The following is a 22929-nucleotide window of genomic DNA, read 5'->3' as shown; positions in this document are numbered from 1 at the left end:
ACGAAACAAGATCACACTAGGTAGGGACATAAAAGGAAACAAGAAAACATTCTAAAAATACATTGGAAGCAAGAGGAAGACCAAGGACAGAGCAGGCCTTGGTTACTCATTGAAGGCGGAAGACAATAACAGAAAATGTGGAAATGGCAGAGGTGCTTAATGACTTCTTTGTTTCGGTTTTCAAGTGAATCGGACATCTAAAATAGTGAATGCCAGGTAGGATCAGAGTCTAAAATAGAGAAAAAACAAGTCAAAAATTACTTCGACAAGTTAGATGTCTTCAAATCACCAAGGCCTGATGAAATGCATCCTAGAATACTCAAGGAGCTGACTGAGGAGATATCTGAGCCTTTAGCAATTATCTTTGAAAAGTCATGGAAGATGGGAGACATTCCAGAAGACTGGAAAAGGGAAAATATAGTGCCCGTCTATAAAAGGGAAATAAGGACAACCTGGGGAATTACAGACCCATCAGCTTAACTTCTGTACCCGGAAAGATAATTGAGCAAATAATTAAGCAATCAGTTTGCAAACACCTAGAAGATAATAACGTGATAAGCAACACTAAGCATGGATTTGCCAAGAACAAATTGTGTCAAACCAGCCCGATAGCTTTCTTTGACAGGATAACAAGTCTTGTGGATAGGGGGGAAGTGGCAGATGTGGTATATCTTGACTTTAATAAGGATTTTGATACTGTCTCGCATGACCTTCTCATAAACAAACTAGGGAAATACAACCTAGATGGACTACTACTAAGGTGGGTGCATAACTGGTTGGAAAATTGTTCCCAGAGAGTAGTTATCAGTGGTTCACAGTCATGCTGGAAGGGCATGGGGATCAGTTCTGGGTCCACAGGGATCACTTCTGGGTCCGGTTCTGTTCAATATCTTCATCAGTGATTAGATAGTGGCAGAGAGAATACACTTATAAAAAGTTTGCAGACAATACCAAGCTGGGAGGGGTTGCAAGTGCTTTGGAAGATAGGATTAAAATTCAAAATAATCTGGACAAACTGGAGAAATGGTCTGAAATAAATAGGATGAAATTCAATAAGGACAAATGCAAAATACTCCACTTAGGAAGGAACAATCAGTTATACACATACAAACTGGAAAATGATTGCCTAGGAAAGAGTACAGCGGAAAGGGATCTGGGGTCAACAGTGGACCACAAGCTAAATATGAGTCAAACAATGTAACGCTGTTGCAAAAAAAAAAAAGCAAACATCATTCTGGGATGTATTAGCAGGAGTATTGTAAGCAAGACATGAGAAGTAATTCTTCCGCTCTACTCTGCGCTGATTAGGCTCAACTAGACTATTGTGTCCAGTTCTGGGCGCCGCATTTCAGGAAGGCTGTGGCGCTCTTGCAAAAAAAGCAAACGTGATTCTGGGATGCATTAACAGGTCTGTTGTGAGCAAGACACGAGGAGTCATTCTTCCGCTCTACTCTGTGCTGGTTAGGCCTCAACTGGAGTAGTGTGTCCAGTTCTGGGCACCGCATTTCAAGAAAGATGTGGAGAAATTGGAGAGGGTCCAGAGAAGAGCAACAAGAATGATTAAAGGTCTTGAGAACATGACCTACGAAGGAAGGCTGAAAGAATTGGGTTTGTTTAGTTTGGAAAAGAGAACACTGAGAGGGAACATGATAGCAGTTTTCAGGTATCAAAAAGGTGTCATCAGGAGGAGGGAGAAAACTTGTTCACCTTAGCCTCTAATGATAGAACAAGAAGCAATGGGCTTAAACTGCAGCAAGGGAGATTTAGGTTGGACATTAGGAAAAAGTTCCTAACTGTCAGGGTAGTTAAACACTGGAATAAATTGCCTAGGGAGGTTGTGGAATCTCCATCTCTGGAGATATTCAAGAGCAGGTTAGATAAATGTCTATCAGGGATGGTCTAGACAGTATTTGGTCCTGCCATGAGGGCAGGGGACTGGACTCAATGACCTCTCGAGGTCCCTTCCAGTCCTAGAGTCTATGAATCTATGTAATTGGAGAAAGTCCAGAGAAGAGCAACAAAAATGATTAAAGGTCTAGAAAACATCACCTGAGGGAAGCTTGAAAAAAATTGGGTTTGTTTAGTCCGGAGAAGAGAGAACTGAGAGGGGACATGATAAGAGTTTTCAAGTACATAAAAGGTTGTTACAAGAAGGAGGGAGAAAAATTGTTCTTAACCTGTGAGGATAGGACAAGCAGCAATAGGCTTAAATTGCAGCAAGGGCAGTTAAGTTTGGACATTAGGAAAAACTTCTTAACTGTCAGGATGGTTAAACACTAAAATAAATTGCCTAGGGAGGTTGTGGAATCTCCATCATTGGAGATTTTTAAGAGCAGATTGTACAAACACTTGTCAGGAATGGTCTAGATAATACTTAGTCCTGCCTTGAGTGTAGGGTCTGGTCTAGATGACCTCTCAAGGTCTGTTCCAGTTCCATGATTCTATGTGCACATAGTATCTGACTCCATACATCATTTAAGGCATAATGCTACACAGTGTATATTCAAATTTTAATCAAGTTTTGAGTATACAATACAAGCATTGAAAATAAAGGATTAGTTAGAAAAACAAACAAGCCAGAGGTTTTATTACAAAGCTCATGTGCTAAAGGATTTACCCTTATTTTCAAAATATACAATAAAGCACAGTATTTATAAAATCAAGTAAATTCCACAACATTTATATGACACTGTTGTATTGCTCGAAGAAATTATTATACTACTCAGAATGGGTTCTGTGCGAAGATAAAAGATAATGGAGACTGTTATTTGGACTATGCAGAATGTTTGGCAAATAGAAACTCCCAGCATCACTGGCCCCATCAGATGAGGAAAGAAGGAACAAGGATATTTTAAGGAGGGATTAAACTATTTTGTTGTGCTTGTTCTCTATATTTTTAGTTATATAAGAATGTTTTGATTATCTCTTATTTTGTTGCTTTGTTCATGGTTAATCAAATATATGTTTATACTTAACATTTAGCAAGAAATTTACCTTCATTATATTATTTTATTTACTAATTAACTGCATCTTCCATAAGAAAAAAGCACACTGATATTTTAAATATGTATAAATTAGCTATTAAATTCACGGATTTCATACAAATGCCTCTATTCTTCTGGAGTCTAATTAAAAAAAAGCATTTATTTATTTAAAACTAATTAATTGAAAACATTCTTTAGCCATCTGACATCAACCCACCATTCTTACACTACTTGAATATTTGGCAACCACTGAGATTGCCTTGAACTTATTCTGCATGAAGCATGCTTAGTCATGTATTATTAATAAATTCTACGTTTGATTAATTTCGTATCTGGACTAAAAAGGTTCAACAGGAAAATAAAATAACCAGCAGTATTTTACAGTTAAGTCTTACAAAAGTATTTTAATGTGAAGTAGGACACCAATTAAAGTGATCATATGTCCCAATTTTTCATGTAATGTCCTAGAGTCTCAGGATCTTCTTTTATGACATCTGAAATGTATGTTTTCCCCCCACTTCAATCATCAACATATTTGGCTTTTTTATAGTCACAGCATATTTGTTCATAAAATATTGTTATACAACGTGGAATTTGTTCTATTTACCAGGAACATTTCAGTGGAACGAGGGTTCAGAGTAATGACTAGTGTTTGGAGTGAAAAGAAAAATTGAATGTCAAAGTTGTTCTTTTGCTCAGAGAAATAATGTTAAATGACACTTGTTCAATGTTTCATGATAATTAACTCAATGATAAGCTAGTGGAAAAAATCCTCTACTCCAAGTCAGAAGCTGGCAGTAACATCAACACTTTTTTTTTTTAAATGTCCTTTTCTGTGTCTCTTTCACAACTTGAAAATGTGTCATCACAATTTTCCTGGTTTTCAGTTTTGAAAACATGGTCACCTTAACATTTTGTCATTAATGTGCTTTCAAGGTTGTCTTCCTCCTCCCTCCCCATATGTTCAGAACAGCAGCTGCAAGAGAGCATTGTTGCTATTTCTACCCAGATTTAAGAGTTTAAGAAGCAACAGCCTCTAATGCTGAGTGAAACTAACCAGGACTTTGGTCGGCAATGGACTTCCAGGAAAAGTGACTGCAAGAGTATGGCACTACACTTGCTTAGCAATCCCCAATATTGGTAGTTTGTCACAGGCATTCGCAGTGCAACATGTAATATATATTAGACATAGCAGACCCAATTCTGATCTCACACTAGCATGGACATGAACCGAGTAACTCCACACCAGTTTAAAATTAGATGAGAATCAGGTCCAGTAGCTATGAACGAATTTCTGGTGGCTGATTCTCATATACAAAGGCCAGAAAACAAATGGCCAAAAGAAACAATATAAAATGGAAGTTCTCTGTCCTGATTTTGGCTTCCCCACAAAATCCATGAAATACTCTGGAGGCTTTTCACAATAGAAGCCATATAGGGGGTTTCCATGTGGGTGTGGTCTATACATTTGTCTGTGTAAACCCCTTTACCTTTCTATGGCATGTAAGCAGCACCCCAAACCTGCAGATTGGATTACTCCTATTCTGGACTGAAATCTCCTTTGCAGGGCTTGGCAACTGCTTGGAGATACAGATGGCAAAAACAGTCAAGACAACATTTGCAGGATTATGTGCACCTGTTTTTATGATGAAATAGTGCAGTTCCAGAAGCTGTCCATTAATACAACACCCAATAAACAAGAGCTCTTGTCTGGAACAAACTCTTTAATTTCTACCAACACCCCCCCCCCCAAGTTTACCCAACCATCTAAATTCTGTGTTATACATGATATTGTTCAGAGCTAGATACTCTGCCCTCCCTGTAGGTGGCAAGTCCATTTTATTTTACAGTTTTCCTCATTTATAGGATAAAGACATGACTGATCTTATTTTATTGAAGTCCTTAATATTCCTTAAGAAGCTTAGCACTTCAAAGCAAGAGGAGTAAGGCAATGGAGTTATTGAAATGAAGTTAGATATTATAATGTGTAATACTTTAACAGACAAGGTTTTAGAAACTTGCCTTGCAACAAAACCATTGATAAGGATTATTAACCAGCCTGCTAACAAGATAACCTTCAAATGACATTTAAACCGGTTTTCCATTAATGATTGACTTATGTCAATTTTTCTATGACGATGTTCAACAGATGCTTAAATCCATCTGAAAGTAGTCATCTTTGATTTGTCTAGTTTTCCTAGGAAATGCATGATTAGAATGACCAGCTTTGGTGCTTTGTTCATGAAAACCATTTAATCATGATCCTAAAGACAGAAAATGGAAGTGCACTCCAATCTATCAGCTGTGAATTAAGCTGAAAACATATCACTGTTACTTCAGTTCTGAGCCTTATTTTAATCACAGATTTACCATTGTTTCAAACTATATATGATGATCTAATGAGGTCTTCAGAAGTAAAAGGCTTGTGCACACAGACTGCGTCACTGACCCTTCCTTCCTCCAGCATACAACGTCACAAGACACCTGCTGGTCTGGGACATCCATTTGATTCTTTTGAAGTAGTTGGCAGATGCAGAATTAGGCTGTCTACACTATAGCCTATGTCAGCATAATTTATGTCGCTCCGGGGGATGAATACCCCCCCCCCCCGAGCAACACAGGTACACCAACTTGTGTGCCCAGCGCCATTGGCGGGAGAGAAACTTCTGCCACTTGCGGAGGTGGTTATTTTATGCTGGCATAGTGTGTCTTCACCATAGACATGACCTCAGACCCTTATCAGTTGGGTGACATAACCTTGTCTCCATAACTCTTTTATAGTAGAACAGAAGCTTGACGACCATCAGGGCATAGTTTCTTCCTATTTGTCCAGGCTTTTGCCTGAGGGGCAGAGTGCTGTGTACACAGTCTTCTCTAAGGAGTAGGATTTTATTTACATTGCTATTCACACTGATCAATACATTTAGTGTTTTAATCAGTTTTGTATATTCACCCAGAGGCAAAGTGATAAGAAGTGTTGTTACCTTCACCTTGAATGGTCGGTCACAACACATTAACTCTTTATGCAAAACAATCTATTCCACCGTGTATTTAGCTGTGACACTGAGTACCTTTCGCAACCTGAAGAAGAGTTCTGTGTAAGCTCGAAAGCTTGTCTTTCGACAACAGAAGTTGTTCCAATACAATATATTACCTCACCCACTCTGTCTCTCAAATCTAAAAATACATGCCTCTGAGAGAGTCATAATGAGAAAGTTTAGCACTTCAATTAAATCCACACTAAGTTATTCCCACCACTGGATTTCCCAGCACATTCTGTCTTTTGTGCATCTTTCTTTTAGACTGTAATCTTTATTTTGGGGTTTACTGTATTTACGTGTCCATTAGCATTTGTGCTAAGGAAATAATTAAAAATAAGCATATTATAGTTTTCTAAGCAAAATAAAATGTTTAATCTAGGCTGGATTTTTTGGGAGGGAATGAAGGGAAGAGGAGATCCCTGTAACTACTGTTTATACCTCTATTTCCCCTGATTTCCAACCTTAGCGAGTGCTCCATTGGTGGTGAATATTAATGTCAACAACAAACCAGCAACAAGGCTGATTTATACAAATAGTAGAGTAGAGTGTAATGGGTTGCTTGATGGACACAAAATTGTCAGTTAAACCAGTTCTATATATACGTGAGCACTGGCTGTTTGCAACTGGTACTGAAGTGCGGAGCAATGACTGTTACATGGGTTGGATTATTAAATTAATTTGGATTATTAAAGGTGTTCAACACATTCAGTTTTGCATCGCTTGAAAACTACTCAGGAGATAGAACATGTGTGTGATAGCACATGTAAAGTGCAAGGACAGCATGGGGATCTGAAACACAAACCACTGTAACAAGCCTACTGGATCCCGTGGGACAAGAAAGCCAGGAACCATGAGACATCAGGAAATACAGAATCCTAGGATAATCCTTTTCTAAGTGCTAAATGATTGTCACCTTTGGGGATTTTTCATTCTAATCACAGACATATTTTCCTTTTTTCTCCACTGTAATTCATGCCCAAGTTTCACATAAAAAACTCTTGCCTTCATCCTATTAATCTTTTGCCTGCTCCATTTTTGAGGAAATTTCTATTTTCCATTTTAAAAACACAAAACCCCTAGAAAAATAGTCCCAACACAATATCGTCACATGAAATTGAATGTATTTGGGTGGCAGGGGGAGAGACAGCAAGTATTGATTTTATTACAAAATGCTGTCATCATGCTGGGATTTCCAAACGGACCTGAAAGAGAGATCTGTCCAAATCCCCATTAAAATCCAATTGGATTTCGGTGTCTTTGGGCCTTGAAAATCCTAAACATAGTGATCAGAGTTATTTAAAAGCAGGACTGCACAGACACACATGTAGATAATCCAAACTGTAGGCTTATAAAGGAGTTTCTCACTTCAAATAATGAAATTTGCTATACAGCAACACACAGACTACTCACTGGGAACCACAGCAAAAGAGGAAAGCTGTAACTTCAACATACTTCTGCAGCCAGAGCTGTGTCATTAAGAGTGAAAAAGGAACCACTGTTTATTTTAAGTCCAGCTGTGCAAAACCACTTGTTTTCATCTTCACAAGTATTTGCATGCAGAAATGATAGTTTTCAGTCTCAGAAAACTAAGCTGCAACACTAGAAAAAGTTCAACGTGAGAAGTAAAAAGAGAAGTGCTTTTCCACAAGACTGTAAAAAAATTATTGTTGCTAGGGTATGTTGAGAAATGTTTTGGCATATTTCTTGAAGAATACAACAGTGACTAATCACTTAGTGAACATTTGAATTCTTTAAGATCCTGATTCAGCAGGGTACTTAAGCATGTGCTTAAGTTTAAATACTTGAAATATTTCAGTGGGACTACTGTGATCTTAAATAAATAAAACTAGAAGAACTCATAAATTAAGAAATGAAAGCAATACAGTCTGACAACTTACTAAATAGACATCCAAAACTGAAGCATTATCATTTTCCATTTCCAGTGTGCTCTGTTCTGAAGTCAAGTAGATGGCACTGTCTTCTAGGGTGAACGTTGAACTCGAAGGTAACCCTTTACTGGAAATACAGGGGGGATATAATGAACACAAAAGCAAGTTACATAGGGGAAAAAAAAGCCCTACAAACTTCAGCTCTTACGTTTTTGTACTATTTTACAACTCGTTTCCCACCCTCCCTACTTCTTCGGAGCTATACTTTTTAAGCCGACAAATGCAAATATGGCCGATTCCTTGTTAGCAAAAAGTGCTCACATACAACTAATGTGCCTTATCCACACATTTCTATAGGTTGGGTTGCATTAAATAAAGTGCTATCAGGAAGAAATGATGCTCTTTCTGAACACCGTAGACCAAATCCTGCTCAAAGTTACATCAGGATAAATCTGGAGTAACTTCACTGTTGTCACAAGAGATATTCCAGTTTTCACCTGATGTAACTGGGAGAAGAATTTCCTGCTGTGCCCTTAATTTTTAAATTAAACCCAATGACGAGCGTAATAGCACCCCCACATAACATAAAAGGCTAAACTGTCCAAACAATACTCATTATATCCCCTACTTCAATTTAGTACAAAAGAAAAGAAAAAACTGACATTTTAGCCTCCCACCAATGTGATCAGGTTATACTATGATCAATATATTGTCAAGTTTTTCCTGTTTCACTCATCCTGAATTACAAACAAACAGAGTCATTACTTTGACTATGTAGCCTATTATTTATTATGCTGAAGTACCATTGTTTTCTTCATTTGGCTTAAGTTAACTGTTATGTGTGAGGGAACACCCATAACAAGATTGCACCCGCACACAATTCAGAGTAACTTAAGTTCAGTAATCGAGGACTGACCATATTGTATTCTGATGTGCAAATATGGGATGCATTTTCAAAAGTATGTCCTCATGCACAAAAAAAACAAAAAAACCATGAAAACGTGCTAGTGTGTGCAATTAATGCAGTTGTGCATAAGTAAGGCTAATTCTTTATCTGCTGGGTGTAATTAGCTGATTTTAATGAATAATCGTAGGGAGGAAGTGTGAAACTGCAAGTAGATTTTTGCACTTTTTTTGCACGAAGAGCTTGGGTCTTCATTTTTTAAAATTGTCCCTTAAGGCTAGGATTTTCAAAAGGAGTCTAAGAGAGTGACATGCCCATCCCTCGCTGAAAGTCAATGGCACTGTGGTGCCAAAATGCCAGCCTAGATTTTTGTCCCAGACTTTCAAAGATGGTCATCCTTGCTTCATCCACAAGCATCCCAGGCAACCAGCTAAAGTGCTGCCACTCCGGGACCTAGGAAAGGAGGATTCATTTCTTCCTCCCCTGAAGAACTTCCCAGTTTACAGTTTGACTACTTGGGTTGTGCTCTGGGGACAGGTTTTGCTCCTGTGTGTATGCCTAAGAAAATGCACATCACATACTACAAGAGCATTAGTCATTGCACTAGTCAGTATTAACGTCTCCTTTTCAGAATCAGTAAAATTAACACTCAAAATATAAAACAAATACAAACAAAATACAAAACAGAACGGATAAAAATGCCCAATACACCTGATGCCATACTAGTATTAGATGCATTCTATTACATTAAGATAGTATTGTTACTTTTGTTATCTAGTGTATTGGGTGTCTTTTCAATAATAAGGCCTTACTCTCTTTCCTTCTGGGCTTATCCAATTCCCACTAATTTCAGGGGAAGTTGGATAAGACCCTCTATTTATATGCCATCTAGTAACATTTCAGTCACACTACTTTCATTTAACTAAAGACAACAAACAAGAAATGAAGGCAGTCTGCCAGGGTAGCACTGGGAGTGCTTCTTGAATGTTGACTATGTTTTATCATCTCACACAAATAAAGCACTGGCTTGAAAGATGTTGTCCCTGGCAAAAAAATGAGAATTAAAGAAAAACAAGAGTTGCTTTAGCTTTTAAAATTCAATAAACTCATGGGGCCTAATTCAAACCTCAGAATGTACAAAGGCGCGCACACACATGGCCATGAAAGGAGGGGAATCACACAGAAGGTGTGGAGTAGCTGCTATTTATGTAAGGATGGGGGCAGGTGTGACTGCAGAGACCAAAGGTCACCCTCCCCTTTGGCAGATAGTGCTCCAGGCAGCTGGGTGTAGAGCAGACTGGCAGGCTGCAGTTCACAGCAGGTTCTCAGTGCTGTTTTGTAATGTTTAAATAGAAATAATTTAAATGATTAAACACAAGCTCTTCATGCCCTAATAAGACTGCGCCACAACACACAGTAGCTTTTCTATCCTGCCCCAAAAAGCTGCAGAGCTCACATTCTGCAAGTCCTCTATGTCGGGAGCTGGAGAGTCAGGGTGTGAGTTAGGTCAGGACATTTTAGCTGTTTCCCCTGGTTAAATCAGCAAAAGGTGGTTCTGTGACTACTTGGAACAAAATCTACTTCTACTCAAGTTAGTTTATTGTTTCATTCAAAGCTCCAGAAAGAACCTGGTACTATACTTTCTTTTCTAGAACACACTGCTCTCCTTTCCTTACCAATACATTATTTTCTGCTACAGCCGATGTTGCTATAGCCTCCTGTGGCTAGAGAGTGTTAACACCAGTGCCATGATGCTAAGTGCTATGATTTTCATTCTGGCACTTAGTGAAATTTAACCAGTCGTTTTAGTTACTGTACAGATAGAATCCATTTTAGTAGTTAGCAGCAGTAATGATTTCATCTTTAAAAAAATGTAGAGGCGCTGTTTTCACCTTACAAGGTGCCCATCACCTACACATAGCAAGGAAGGACAATAGTTTCCATGTTATAGTCCCACCATGCAACAGGAGGTGGGTATAAGGCAGCAGTTGAGGGGAAAAGAAAAACAGAGGGTGGAAGGAGAAGACAAAGAGAAGCTACTCTTAATGGTCACAATCCAGTCACCCAGCCATGAACTTTCTATGAGTAGGTCCCTACCAAATTCACAGCCTTGAAACAAACACCACGGACCATGAAATTTGCTCTTTTGTGTGCTTTTACCTATGCTATACAGATTTCATGGGAGAGACCAGTATTTCTCAAACTGCGGGACCTGACCCAAAAGGGATTTGCAGGGGGTTCCAAGGTTATTTTAGGGGTTGCAGTATTGCCACCCTTACTTCTGCACTGCCTTCAGAGCTGGGTGGACGGAGAGCGGCAGCTGTTGGCCAGGCACCCAGCTCTGAAGGAGGTGCCCTACCAGAAGCAGCACAGAAGTAAGGGTGGCAACACCATACCATTCCACCCTTACTTCTGTGCTGCTGCTGGCAGCAGCTCTGCCTTCAGAGCTGGACAGCTGGCCTGCAGCCACCGCTCTTCAGCTGCCCAGCACCGCTGCCAGCAGCAGCAGCGCAGAAGTAAGGGTAGCAGTACCCCAACCCCCTCCCCCTTCAATAACCTTGCAACGCCCCCTGCAATTCCTTTTGGGGTCAGGACCCTTACAGTTACAACACTGTGAAATTTCAGATTTAAATTGCTGAAATCATGACATTTACAAATTTTTAAAATCCAATGACCATGAAATTGACCAAAATGGACCGTGAATTTGGTAGGGCCCTAACTATGAGGCAACAGTAGAGAGAGAGTAGGGGAGAGAAAGAAAGACATGTGTATAAGGGAAAAGATATATGGAAGAGGGCAGAGTAGAGGTCCCAATGATAAGATAAATCATCTGTTTGGGAGTTAAGACCCCAAGGGAAAGAAGGCACCACAGGAGAAAAAGGAAGAGGAATGAGGCAACAGGAATTCCATGAGCCAGCACATTTCTTCCTGTAATTGAACTCCCCAAATGTATCTATGTGGACAGCAAGCTGCCTCTTGCTTCTGTGACTATCATTTCAAATGGTCAAAGGTCATCCCTTTAGCAGCCATTCATAAAAAGGTGACAGCCTCCAGCACAGAGCTGTTTTTTAGATGGGCCTTCCCCCGGCGGTCATAAGATTTCAGTTGATCGGGTCCCATGCTACAGGGGAACCTCACTGTTGTGTGGAGGGACAGCAACAAGGAAATCATCACCCTTCCTTTTTCCTTTTCTTTCTTTCTATAGAAGGTGGGGTAGAAAGTAAAAGCTCGACTACAAATCCTTGAAAAAGGCATGCTCAGAGCTGTGAACCCGACAATGCACAACCCAAGATAAAGGCTGTCTCAAATACAGTGAAAAAGCTGCAGTGTGTCAATGAGCTGGCCATGTTACAAGAACTAGAGAAACTGGATTCTGTGTGTGATAAAATGGAGTGCAATGGACTTCAATGGTAGGGACAATAGTAACCAACACCAGAAAAGTTGTTGTCAGAAGTCTTTGCAGCACTGATAAAATGTCACCTTTGTCCCTGGATAGGGATGCTCAGGTGCACTCACATTTCACAGGCAGCTCTTCATTTTGCAGTGAATAGAAAAAGGTTATGATGATGCCAAAAAGAGTAACACAGGAACCTGCAGTATCCTTGTAGCAGAACAGAGCTTCTTTTTAATCTACCTTCAAGTTCAGTAACTGGAAAATTATAGAAAATGTAACATACTATAAGAAAATTTTAGCTTCTACAGATTAAAAAATCAGTACTTTGCAAACTTGGAACAGCAGGTAGAAGCTCCCCTTTATTTATATACCTGAGACGTTTGTGTCTTATTTTTAGGTGAAGCATCTGGTTTGGAAATATTGCTGGAAAGGGCATGTGAACAAGGACTGTCAGTACTGGGAAGCTAATCTGTAAAGTGAGTAAAGGAGAAAGTGGAAATTCTGAGTCACCAGCACATTAGTTTGCATTTGGAACCCATCCTGGTGCCAGAATGCAGGCTCCAGCCTTTGCCAAGAGCTAAGTTCTGCCACACATTAAGCTGCAGTTTAATGTTTATTGATAATACTGTAATGTCACTTCAGTAATACACTGTCTGCAGCAAACTAACACAGAACCTCCAAATGGAAATACAAAAGAACATACTGCCTGCGCCAATAAGGCTCCTCAGTTGGAAATCAATCTGACGACAGAAACCAGTCATTTAGGTTTACTAAAACTGTTTTCTTCATTGTGTTATGACAATTTCTAGAACAGTAGGAGAGACCATGCAATAGGCTGAAGCTATGTTTAAAGCTAGGCCTACTCTGGTTGTCTTTTCCCTTTAGAGGTATATGATGAGAATCAAACAGGCCTTCCCTTATTGTTTTCTGAGCAACTGGATCCAACTTTGAGAGATACTGTAATCTGCCATTGTGTTATAGCATGGAGAACAGCTAAACGCCCTCCCTCCTCCTCAGCACAATCTGGTAAGTGAACAGACTCCATTTTTATCTCCTTCTCAGCTAGAACAGATATTGCTTGAGAAAGTAAAACCTTTACCTACTTAGATGAATTGTGAAAACCCTGCCTTGGACATGAGATGCAACAAGTACGTTGATTTTTGTCGTGGTTAAGGATTACTCACATAAATCAGGGTTGTGGGACTGGGCACAAAATTACTGATAGAATACTCAAAACTAAGCTAAACCTATGGTAGGTAAGTAACAGCACAACTCTTACATGCTTACATACTGCTCCTAGCTTTCTAACAAGTGAAGGTAACAATGTCAGACTAGGTCAAAAAACTGATTGCACAAAAATCTGGCAAACCTATTTGAGGGGGAGGGTGGAAATCAACAGATTGGAAATCTGGTAGGAAACCCTCAAACCTTCCAAAATGTGAACACAGACATTTTTATTCTTCAACAAAATCTCCTGTTTTATTTACTTATTTTTATTGAATTGTACTTATAGCCCTAAGGATTAATCTGTTGGTCTGTATAAAATGTCTTTTTGATAAAAGTGTGTAGGCTGCATAGATTAATAGAATTATTTACAATAAGCTGTAATGCAAGATACCTAGAAGCTTCTAGGCCAGACATCCTGGCCAATTTCCTCTGTGACGCTGACAGCAACCTTTAAGACCCTTACTCAGGAAAGTAATAATAGGAGACAAACCTACGCAAATTGTCTAGGGACTTTTTGAATGTCTGCTAACCTTTCACCTAGATACGGTGAAAAGTGGGGTTTTTCTGCCCACAAATTTCACACATACACCCGCAGATGCGTACATATCTGTCATCCATACGCACACAAAAGGTCAGCCTATGAAAACAGGGGGGAAAGACAAATTTGGGCATAGGAGGAAGGATTTCTCCCTATAAAAAGGGTGACAATCCACCATTAGGGAGGCGATACATCTTTCTATTCTTATCGTCTCAACCTACTTCGAAGCCTCTTTCTCCTACGAAAGCTGTCAATACTAAGCTGTAGTATTAAGTCTTTTCACAGCTGTAAGTATGAAATAAGTCTTATTTCTGTTTTACTTTAAAACATCTAGTTTAAAAAAGGGTTTAACTCATAACTATAACTTCCTCTATCAAAGGTGTGAAATTCACTCTAGTGCTACTGCTGCAGAGTGCATTTAGAACTGTGATATTTGTAACTTTGTAATCTCATACTGCTTTTAACGTTTTACATTTACTTCTCATTTTATTGATTTTAAATAAAAGATTTTAAATAAAATTGACTAATTTTGTCTCAGTGTAAGTTTTCTGTCATATACCCCAATCTCCTTGTATAAATTCTGTGAAGCCTGATTCAAGACGAACTTTATCTTCTGATCACACATATTGGCGAGCCATACCCATATTATTAATATCAATTAATTATTAAATAAAACTAAATTAAGTGGATAAATTCCACTGTCCCTACTAACCCTCCCCAAATCAGGCTACATACTCATCATTTAAAAGGTCCCAAAATTGAAAATTCTGGAAAACGCTAGCCACAGAAAAGATATGGCATTGAAATTCAAGCTTCCCTATGCTGCTGTCAATAAGCTTTGACTCTGGTTTACCGCTAAGATTAATGGGATCATTTAGTCTCCACACCAATTCGATACATGCCTCCACAGAACTGCAGCAAGTGTGCCAATTAGCAGGATGGGCATAAATAGATTTTTTGGGGGGTGATATGGACATATCTTGTAGGAACTGAATTGAAACTATCAACTGCTTTCATATAGGCCAAATTAATGTCACAGTTTCTTCAGTATAAGGGTGACTGGGTGGCTTTGGTGCATTGTAGTGTTACTATCATCTAATATAGATGAACATTATACATGAGATGGACACCAAAATACTCATTACTTGAGTATCTCACAATATTTACCCCTATGCATCAGCACCTAGAATAGCTGCACACGGACAACTTTCCCATAAACATGAGGGTTCTCATGATAGAATATTGAGCTTCCCTGAGGCAGCCTACAGCACATCAACCCTGGATATAAAGTTTTCAAATGCAGGGCTTAAAGAAGGAGGGCAGAAAACAGCCTTGTTTCACAATGGCTAAGTAAAGTAGCAGCTACATGGGCAGTAAAACATATGTCCTAACAAATGAGCTTTTAAAAGCTGTGGAAAATGCATCCAAATACATGTACATATTTGCACAGAGTCAACTCACTCTTTACGGACCTATTTGGTGTGACTGAATAATTAGTCTAATACTGGAGTGGGCAACCTGAGCCTGAGAAGGAGCCAGAATTTACCAATGTACATTGCCAAAGAGCTACAGTAATATGTCAGCAGCCCCGCATCAGCTCTGCCCCGGCCCCAGCACCTCCCGCCCACTGGCAGCCCCACCAATCAGCGCCTTCCCCTCCTTCCCCACACCTCCCGATCAGCTGTTTTGTGGCATGCAGGAGGCTCGGAGGGGGAGAAGCGAGGGCATGGCAGGCTCGGGGGCTGCGGTGCCCCATTTGAATACCCGGTGGCAGTCTGGGGCTTTGGTGGTACTTCAGCGGCGGCGGGTTTGCTCCGGGTCTTCGGTGGCACCGAAGGACCCCCCACCGCTGAAATGCTGAAGACCCGGACTACCCTGACCAAAAAAACCTCCAGCTCGGTGGTAATGACTGGTCCAGCTGGAGAGAATGTAATCCTTTCTACGGAAGCCAATCAGAGTGAGTTCTTAAGTCACTTGCTCATTGAGTTTAGATGGAGGAACCAGTCTATCACATGACAGAAGCCCTCTTCTCCTTCACTAGTTTATACTCTGCTTTAAGAGGCCATTAGATATGGACTAGCCTTTTAAACCTCAAAATTATTGTCTGTCTCTTGCCCCTGGCTTTGTCTTACCCACTGGTCAGTGTGTTAAAAGACCTTCCAAAGCTACTGAACTATAATTTTTACATAAAAACTTTTGTTGGTAGTTTTTGCAGCCTTGGTGGTTTATTACTTGTTACTGAGGATCTCTAATTAAAATAGATGACTTATGACAAAGCATAAACTGTCAGTTTTTGCCACAGATGTTGGATCCTTATTTGATATCTTTAGCTGTTGTTGATTCATCTATTTGCCTCCTAGTATCTACATGGGCAGATAAATATTTGATATACTCTTTTGGGAACCAGAAAATTCTTCTTACTCAATTAGGGATTTTGGGGGGGGGGGGGGGGGCTATTCATTCACTGAGAAGTTTAACAGTACAAAGTATGCAGAAGTTATAACAAAACCTAAATATTTGCCTCTAGTTTCTAACATCACCATCAAAGATATTTTAATTTGTCAACACAAAGAATAGTTTCATAAGATGAAATATAGAATCATAGAAATGTAGGACTGGAACGAACTACAAGAGGTCATCTAGTCCACATCCCACCAACTCGAGGCAGGATCAAGGATACCTAGACTACTCTGACAGGTGTTTATATAACCTGTTCTTAAAAACCTCCAGTGACAGGGATTCCACAACCTCCCTTGGTAACCTAGTCCAGCACTTAACTATTGTTATATTTAGAAAGTTTTTCCTGATTTCTAACTTAACTCTCCTTTGATGCAGATTAAGCTGGTTACTTCTTGTCCTACTTTCTGTGGATATGGAGAACAATTGATCACCATCCTTTTTGTAACAGCCCTTCACGTATTTGAAGACTTGTCAGGTTCAACCTCAATCTTCTTTTCTCAAGAATAAACATGACCTCATAGGCCAGGTTTTCAAAACTTTTTATCATTTTTGTTGCTCTCCTCTGGGCTTTCTCCAATTTGTCCATATCCTTTTAAAAGTGTGGTGCCCGAATCAGCACACAATACTCCAGGGGAGGCCTCACCAGTGCCAAGTAAAGTGGAACAATTACCTCCCATGTTTTACATACGATACTCCTGTTAATACACCCCAGAATGATATTAGCCTTCTTTGCAAGTACATTGCATTGTTAATTCATATTCAATTTGCGATCCACTATAACCCCCAGATTGGCTATGCAGTACTACTGCATAGCCAGTTATTCTCCATTTTGTACATGTGCATTTGATTTTTCCTCCTTAAGTGTAGTACTTTGCTGCAATTTCTGGCTCCACAATGCCTGCCCAGGCTATGCTAAGAGGAACAGTTCAGACTGGCTTTTTCATGTAAATTTCCTTGGTTAGAGTACATTCAGAATTCTTCACATTCTCTAGGCCTCTCAAAATTGAAAATGATTAATCTTATTTTAAAAACATGAAATCCCTAATCAAGTTGAGATTAGAGGATATTAATAAGCAATTAGACATGGCAGTTATTTCCATTACAAATGTGTCTCCTTGGTTCCCCCTTGTTAAAAAGAGCCCTGGGTATGCAAGTTATTTAGACAGTTTGTCCAATAACAAGTTAAGGAGCTCTCAGTTTTCAATTTATGCAGCCAGATTACTTATGTCTACACTTAAACACACACACACACACACACAAAAACCCTGTAGCAGCAAATTTCAGAGCCCAGATCAACTGACTTGGGTTCATGGGGCTTATGTTCTGAGGCTTAAAATAGGAGGGTAGACCTTCCCACTTGGGGTGGAACCCAGGCTCTGAAAACTGGCGAGGGGGGTGGGTCTCAGAGCCTGGGCTTCAGCCCGAGCAGCAACACCTACACTGCTATTTTTAGCCCCATACCCCAACCCCTGCTAAAGCCCTGAATCAGTTCATCGGGGCTCTGAGACTTGCCAACCATGGTTCCATCTCCCCTTCCCCCAGTGGAGACATACCCTTAGAAGGCTGATGTATTGACATCAAGAAACATAACCACCTCTGTCCATGCCGCTCTGAGCAGGTAGAAGAAGACCTACCCAATTATTTATTTTGTTGTAATCTGTATTGTCACTTGAGGTCAAAATGGCTTTCCATGTTTGTGTCCTTTTTCTATGACCTCTCAGAAAACAGAGTATTTATTAGGAAATGACATATTTGATCAAAGTGACTACCCTATTGGCATGGTCAGCAAATAAAATAAGGAAAAGGCAAGTGGCATGGTGCATATATATGGCTTAATGGTCTTTCGACATTTGTATTTATATTAATATTCTAAAATTTTGGATTTAGTTTTAAGTTTTACAGTAATATTTTGTTTTTGGTGCACTGTCTCTGGCTAAGTCACTGATAATAAATTTGACCTGCTTGTAGTACTTTGCACTTGCCTATATTGAGTTTCATCTGGTTGATTTCAAACCAATTCTTCAATTTGTCAAGGTTGTGTTGAATTCTAATTCTGTCCTCCAAAGTGCTAGCAACCCCTTCCAGTTTGGTGTCACCCACACATTTTATGAACACTCTCCAATTCATTAATGAAAACACTGAACAGTATTGGATCCAGGACAACCCCCCGCGGAACCCCACTAGGTTGGTCTTCCAAGTTTGACAGCAAACTATTGATAACTATTTTTTTGAGTACAGGCAAGTCGCATCTTAGGCTAATTTAACATGCGCGAATTCAGCTTTGCGCGGTCGGCAAAAAACTGGAAAAAAAAGAAAAACAATATAAAAACTGCATCTGTAGTGCGGGCGATTCCATCTGCCATTCAACTCAATGAGTGTTTCACTATACGCGGTTTTCGCTTTACGTGCTAACCGCAGAACGGAATCCCCGCGTAAGATGAGACTTGCCTGTAGCTCAGTAGAGCAGTACCATAAACTCACAAGCCAACTAATGCAAGATTTATAGCAAAGACGCATACATTATTAAACATCCTCTAACGTCTCACTGAGAAAAAAGAGTAAGTTTAAATGGTACAGAACTCTCTAAGTGAAGAAAAAAATGGATTTCTTTTCTGAAAGCCCAAATCAATCCTTTGGTATCAGCAGTAAACAGTAATTTCAACTCTTGTATCTGAATTCATGAGTGAGTCAATATTCCTTCTGCCAAAGTACCTCATGAAACAACCTAGACTTCAAGAAAGAAAATTTCAAATTAAATTCTTCCTAGATTGTAAACTCTTCAGGGAAGTGACCATCTTTTGCTATGCATATGTGTAGTGCCTAATTCAAGGAGATATTTGGGCTACTGTAATAAATGTAATACAAATCGAACGGAGGGATTATTAGTTAAGATTACTTAGAAGGCATATTTTAAAAAAGTCTTATCTACTTAGTATTCAGAGACCAACATAACCTTTCAGATAACTGGTCTAGGACCATTACAATACTGAGACAGATTTCTGTCCATGTCCCCCCCCCCCCCGGCCCTAAAGTTTAGCCACTAATATTACATTAAAACTATGCTAAGGTTAATGATTATATCATTGGACAGAAGGAATTCTATGCTTTCCAATGGCATAAATATTATTGTAGTGCATGTGACTCAGAAAATATCGGACTTTAAAACTATGTCAAAAATTTACATTGGCCTTTTGGTCTAGCAGTACTTTTGTGATACTGATCCAACTCTGTATACATCAAACCCTGGCTTACAACAGTATAATTTTCAATCCTGCTATCACATTTTCCTCTTCTGTATAATAGTTTAGTACAAGGTTTCCTACTACTGAACCCTGTCACCAATCCCTAGTTTCAGTAAAATATTTATCCTCAAGAGGAACAGGTAATTGATATATTCTGGTGACATCATTTGTTTCATACTGTAGGCATAAAAAAACTTTATACATGGTGCATCAAAATTGAGAAATGTGTTAATTACTGCAGCTGGAACCCTTTTCTAAAAAACAAAGACAGACAGCGCAGTCTTTCAAATGTGCAAAGCTTTGCAGACAAGATGAAATACTGCCTCAACCAACTTTCCAACCATTCAAACAAATTACTGCCTACTCTTTCAAATCTTAAATTAGTAATTGAACTGAAACCAGCATGTGTATCAGTACTGCTCCAAAAAAACCTATATACAGTAAATGCACAAAAATCTCTTAATGCAACCCTTAAAATCATCAAAAGCCTCGACATGCAAAAGTTCAAGTTTCCATAGTGATGTCTACATAACTGCACACCATATAGGTTAAGGTACACATTCTATTATGCAGTAACAGATTAAGCCATGTATTTAACCAGAAAAATGCTACTACTAAATATATGCGTGAGCAACAGATTTTACATTGCATTAGAATTTTTTGCATTTAATTTTCCCAAGAGTTTCTTAAATTGAATGTTTCCTATGATTAATACTAGCAATTAAATGGTCCCAATTAAGTTGAGCAGGTCACACAGAAGTGAATGGGGTTAAAGTGGAATGAGGTCCCATCTCTGCTGTTGGTCTCATTTTGCTCAATACAAGGCAATGTATTCCCCCTCCCTCTCCCCCCCGCTTTTTTTAAAGGTGTAGTTAGAAATTTCTTACAATGGAAAGCTATTTTAACTCTCTCCTAGCTTGGAGGAGGGGAGAGGGAGGGGACAAAACAGTTGAGTAGATTTTGCATCTGCCCTCAAATATATTCATTTTCAAAAGAAGTCCAGGCATAAGATGTTTCAGACCAAAATGTGAATGTTTCAGCAAGTTTTAACAGTATAAAAACAAGGAGGAGGATACAATATAAAGTGTTTTGCAACCTGAATTATAGTAATTATCATCAGTGATATCTATGTTCTATAGAAACACAATATTAGTGTTTCTCTCTGGTTACCTTACTTTCTTCAAGCTATAGTATAAAAACTAGAGAGAACATAACAGTCAAAGAAACCATACATAGATGAAATCTTATCTGATAGAAGTGGAGTAAGTTTTACTGTTTAACCTAACACCCATACAGAACTCACAAGGCCAGATTATGCAATTGAATGAATTCATTGCATGTGGCACAAGTCACAGAAGATGTTGCTTTTTATTTAGAAAGTGGCTTTTTGATGAAAGGTATGTGTTTCTTATGAGATGTATTGATTAGTTACTTTTAAATTAAAGCTCACAAACAAGTCCTGAAGATATTTCCTTTGTGTTCTCGTTTTAAAAGATCCTTTGCCTCTGGATCTTGCAATTTTTGTGTAATTTTATGAACTGCTTAGTACACAGGCATGACAGAAGGACAGACTGAAAGCAAAGACAGTAGGCAGAAGGGGAAGAGAGAACCACTGGGAAACAGAGGAAAAGAGTAAGAGAAAGGTAGGACAGAACAAAAGAGTTGGAACAAAGGAGCAGACAGAAACAATAGGGAGAAGAAAAGAAGCAAGCTAAGAGATAGCAAACAAGAGAGAAACGAAGAAAGATGGAGAAACCCATCCTACAGACACGCCAGCTTGCATCCTTCAGAAGGAAGGGCTAGCCTAGGAAAGTACAGCAAGAAATAGGAATTTTCTATGAACAGAAAAACTAGAGACAGAACATGCAACATTCCTTCCAGTATTAACATACTTCCATATTACACGAAGTTCTCAGCACATTCTGGTTACAGAAATCCAGTCCTTCTTTACCCCTTTACAATAATAAAATATCCTGCTATATTTTATTTCTGTGCCCCCAAGCTACCATTTAAAATATTTCAGTAGGTGGCACTGGACTTCCATAAAGATCATGACGTGACTGAGCTCTTTGCAGGTTTAAAAGCAGAGAACGAGTTCAGGTCCTTTTACACAATCATGGCAACGGATACTGCACTTGACCATTTTGGATATAATTATTATGTGTTTTTAAATTTTTGCTGTGTGAAGAAGTTTTAGCACTCTGCTTTAGCAAACAGACAAACAAATATTGCAGTCTCTTCTGTTACACAAACAATGCACAGGATTACATACTAGCATATACATTTTCTAAGGTAAGGTTGAACTCTTTCAAATAACAGGACTCAAACTGAGCACACATGTATGTTATTGACTGTAGTCATAAGAACGGCCATACTGGGTCAGACCAAAGGTCCATCAAGCCAAGTATCCTGTCCTCAGACAGTGACCAATGGCAGGTGCCCCAAAGGGAATGAACACTCAGGTTATCATCAAGTGATCCATGCCCTGTCACCCAATCCCAGCTTCTGGTAAACAGAGGCTAGGGACACTATTTCTGCCCATCCTGGCTAATATCTTCCATGAATCTTTCTAGCTCCCTTTTGTACACCGTTATAGTATTGGCCTTCACAACACCCTCTGGCAAGGAGTTCCAGAGGTTGACAGTGCATTGCGTGAAAAAATACTTTCTTGTGTTAGTTTTAAACTTGCTACCTATTAATTTAATTTGGTGGCCCCTTGTTCTTGTATTATAAGACGGCGTAAATAACACTTCCTTATTTACTTTCTCTATACCACTCATGATTTTATAGACCTCTACCATATCCCCCCTTAGTTGCCTCTTTTCCAAGCTGAAAAGTCCCAGTCTTATTAATCTCTCCTCATACAGAAGCCATTCTATACCCCTAATCATTTTTGTTGTCTTTTTCTGAACCTTTTCCAATTCCAATATATCTTTTTTGAGATGTTGCAACCACATCTGCACGCAGTATTCAAGGTTTGGGCATACCATGGATTTATATAGAGGCAATATGATATTTTCTGTCTTATCTCTCTCTTTCTTGATGATGCCCAACATTCTGTTTGCTTTTTTGACTGCCACTGCACATTGAGTGGATGATTTCAGAGAACTATCCACAATGACTCCAAGATCTCTTTCTTGAGTGGTAACAGCTAATTTAGACCCCATCAATGTATATGTATAGTTAGGATTATGGTTTTCCAATGTGCATTACTTTGCATTTATCAATATTAAATTTCATCTGCCATTTT

General features: G+C 39.1%; 1 protein-coding gene across 3 annotated transcripts in view; it reads right to left on the bottom strand.

The window, feature by feature from the left end:
- Nucleotides 1–22929, bottom strand: part of PIP5K1B (phosphatidylinositol-4-phosphate 5-kinase type 1 beta) — a 153467-nt gene that overhangs the window by 5207 nt on the left and 125331 nt on the right. For all 3 annotated transcript variants that reach the window (XM_045021322.1, XM_045021319.1, XM_045021321.1), the window contains exon 14: nucleotides 7924–8041. In XM_045021322.1, coding sequence (XP_044877257.1) covers nucleotides 7924–8041 — 118 coding nt within the window. The remainder of the gene's footprint in view (nucleotides 1–7923; nucleotides 8042–22929) is intronic.

The sequence above is a fragment of the Mauremys mutica genome, chromosome 6 (genome assembly GCF_020497125.1).
Source record: "Mauremys mutica isolate MM-2020 ecotype Southern chromosome 6, ASM2049712v1, whole genome shotgun sequence".
Lineage (NCBI taxonomy): Eukaryota > Metazoa > Chordata > Testudines > Geoemydidae > Mauremys > Mauremys mutica.
This window is presented reverse-complemented; position numbering and strand designations above follow the sequence as displayed.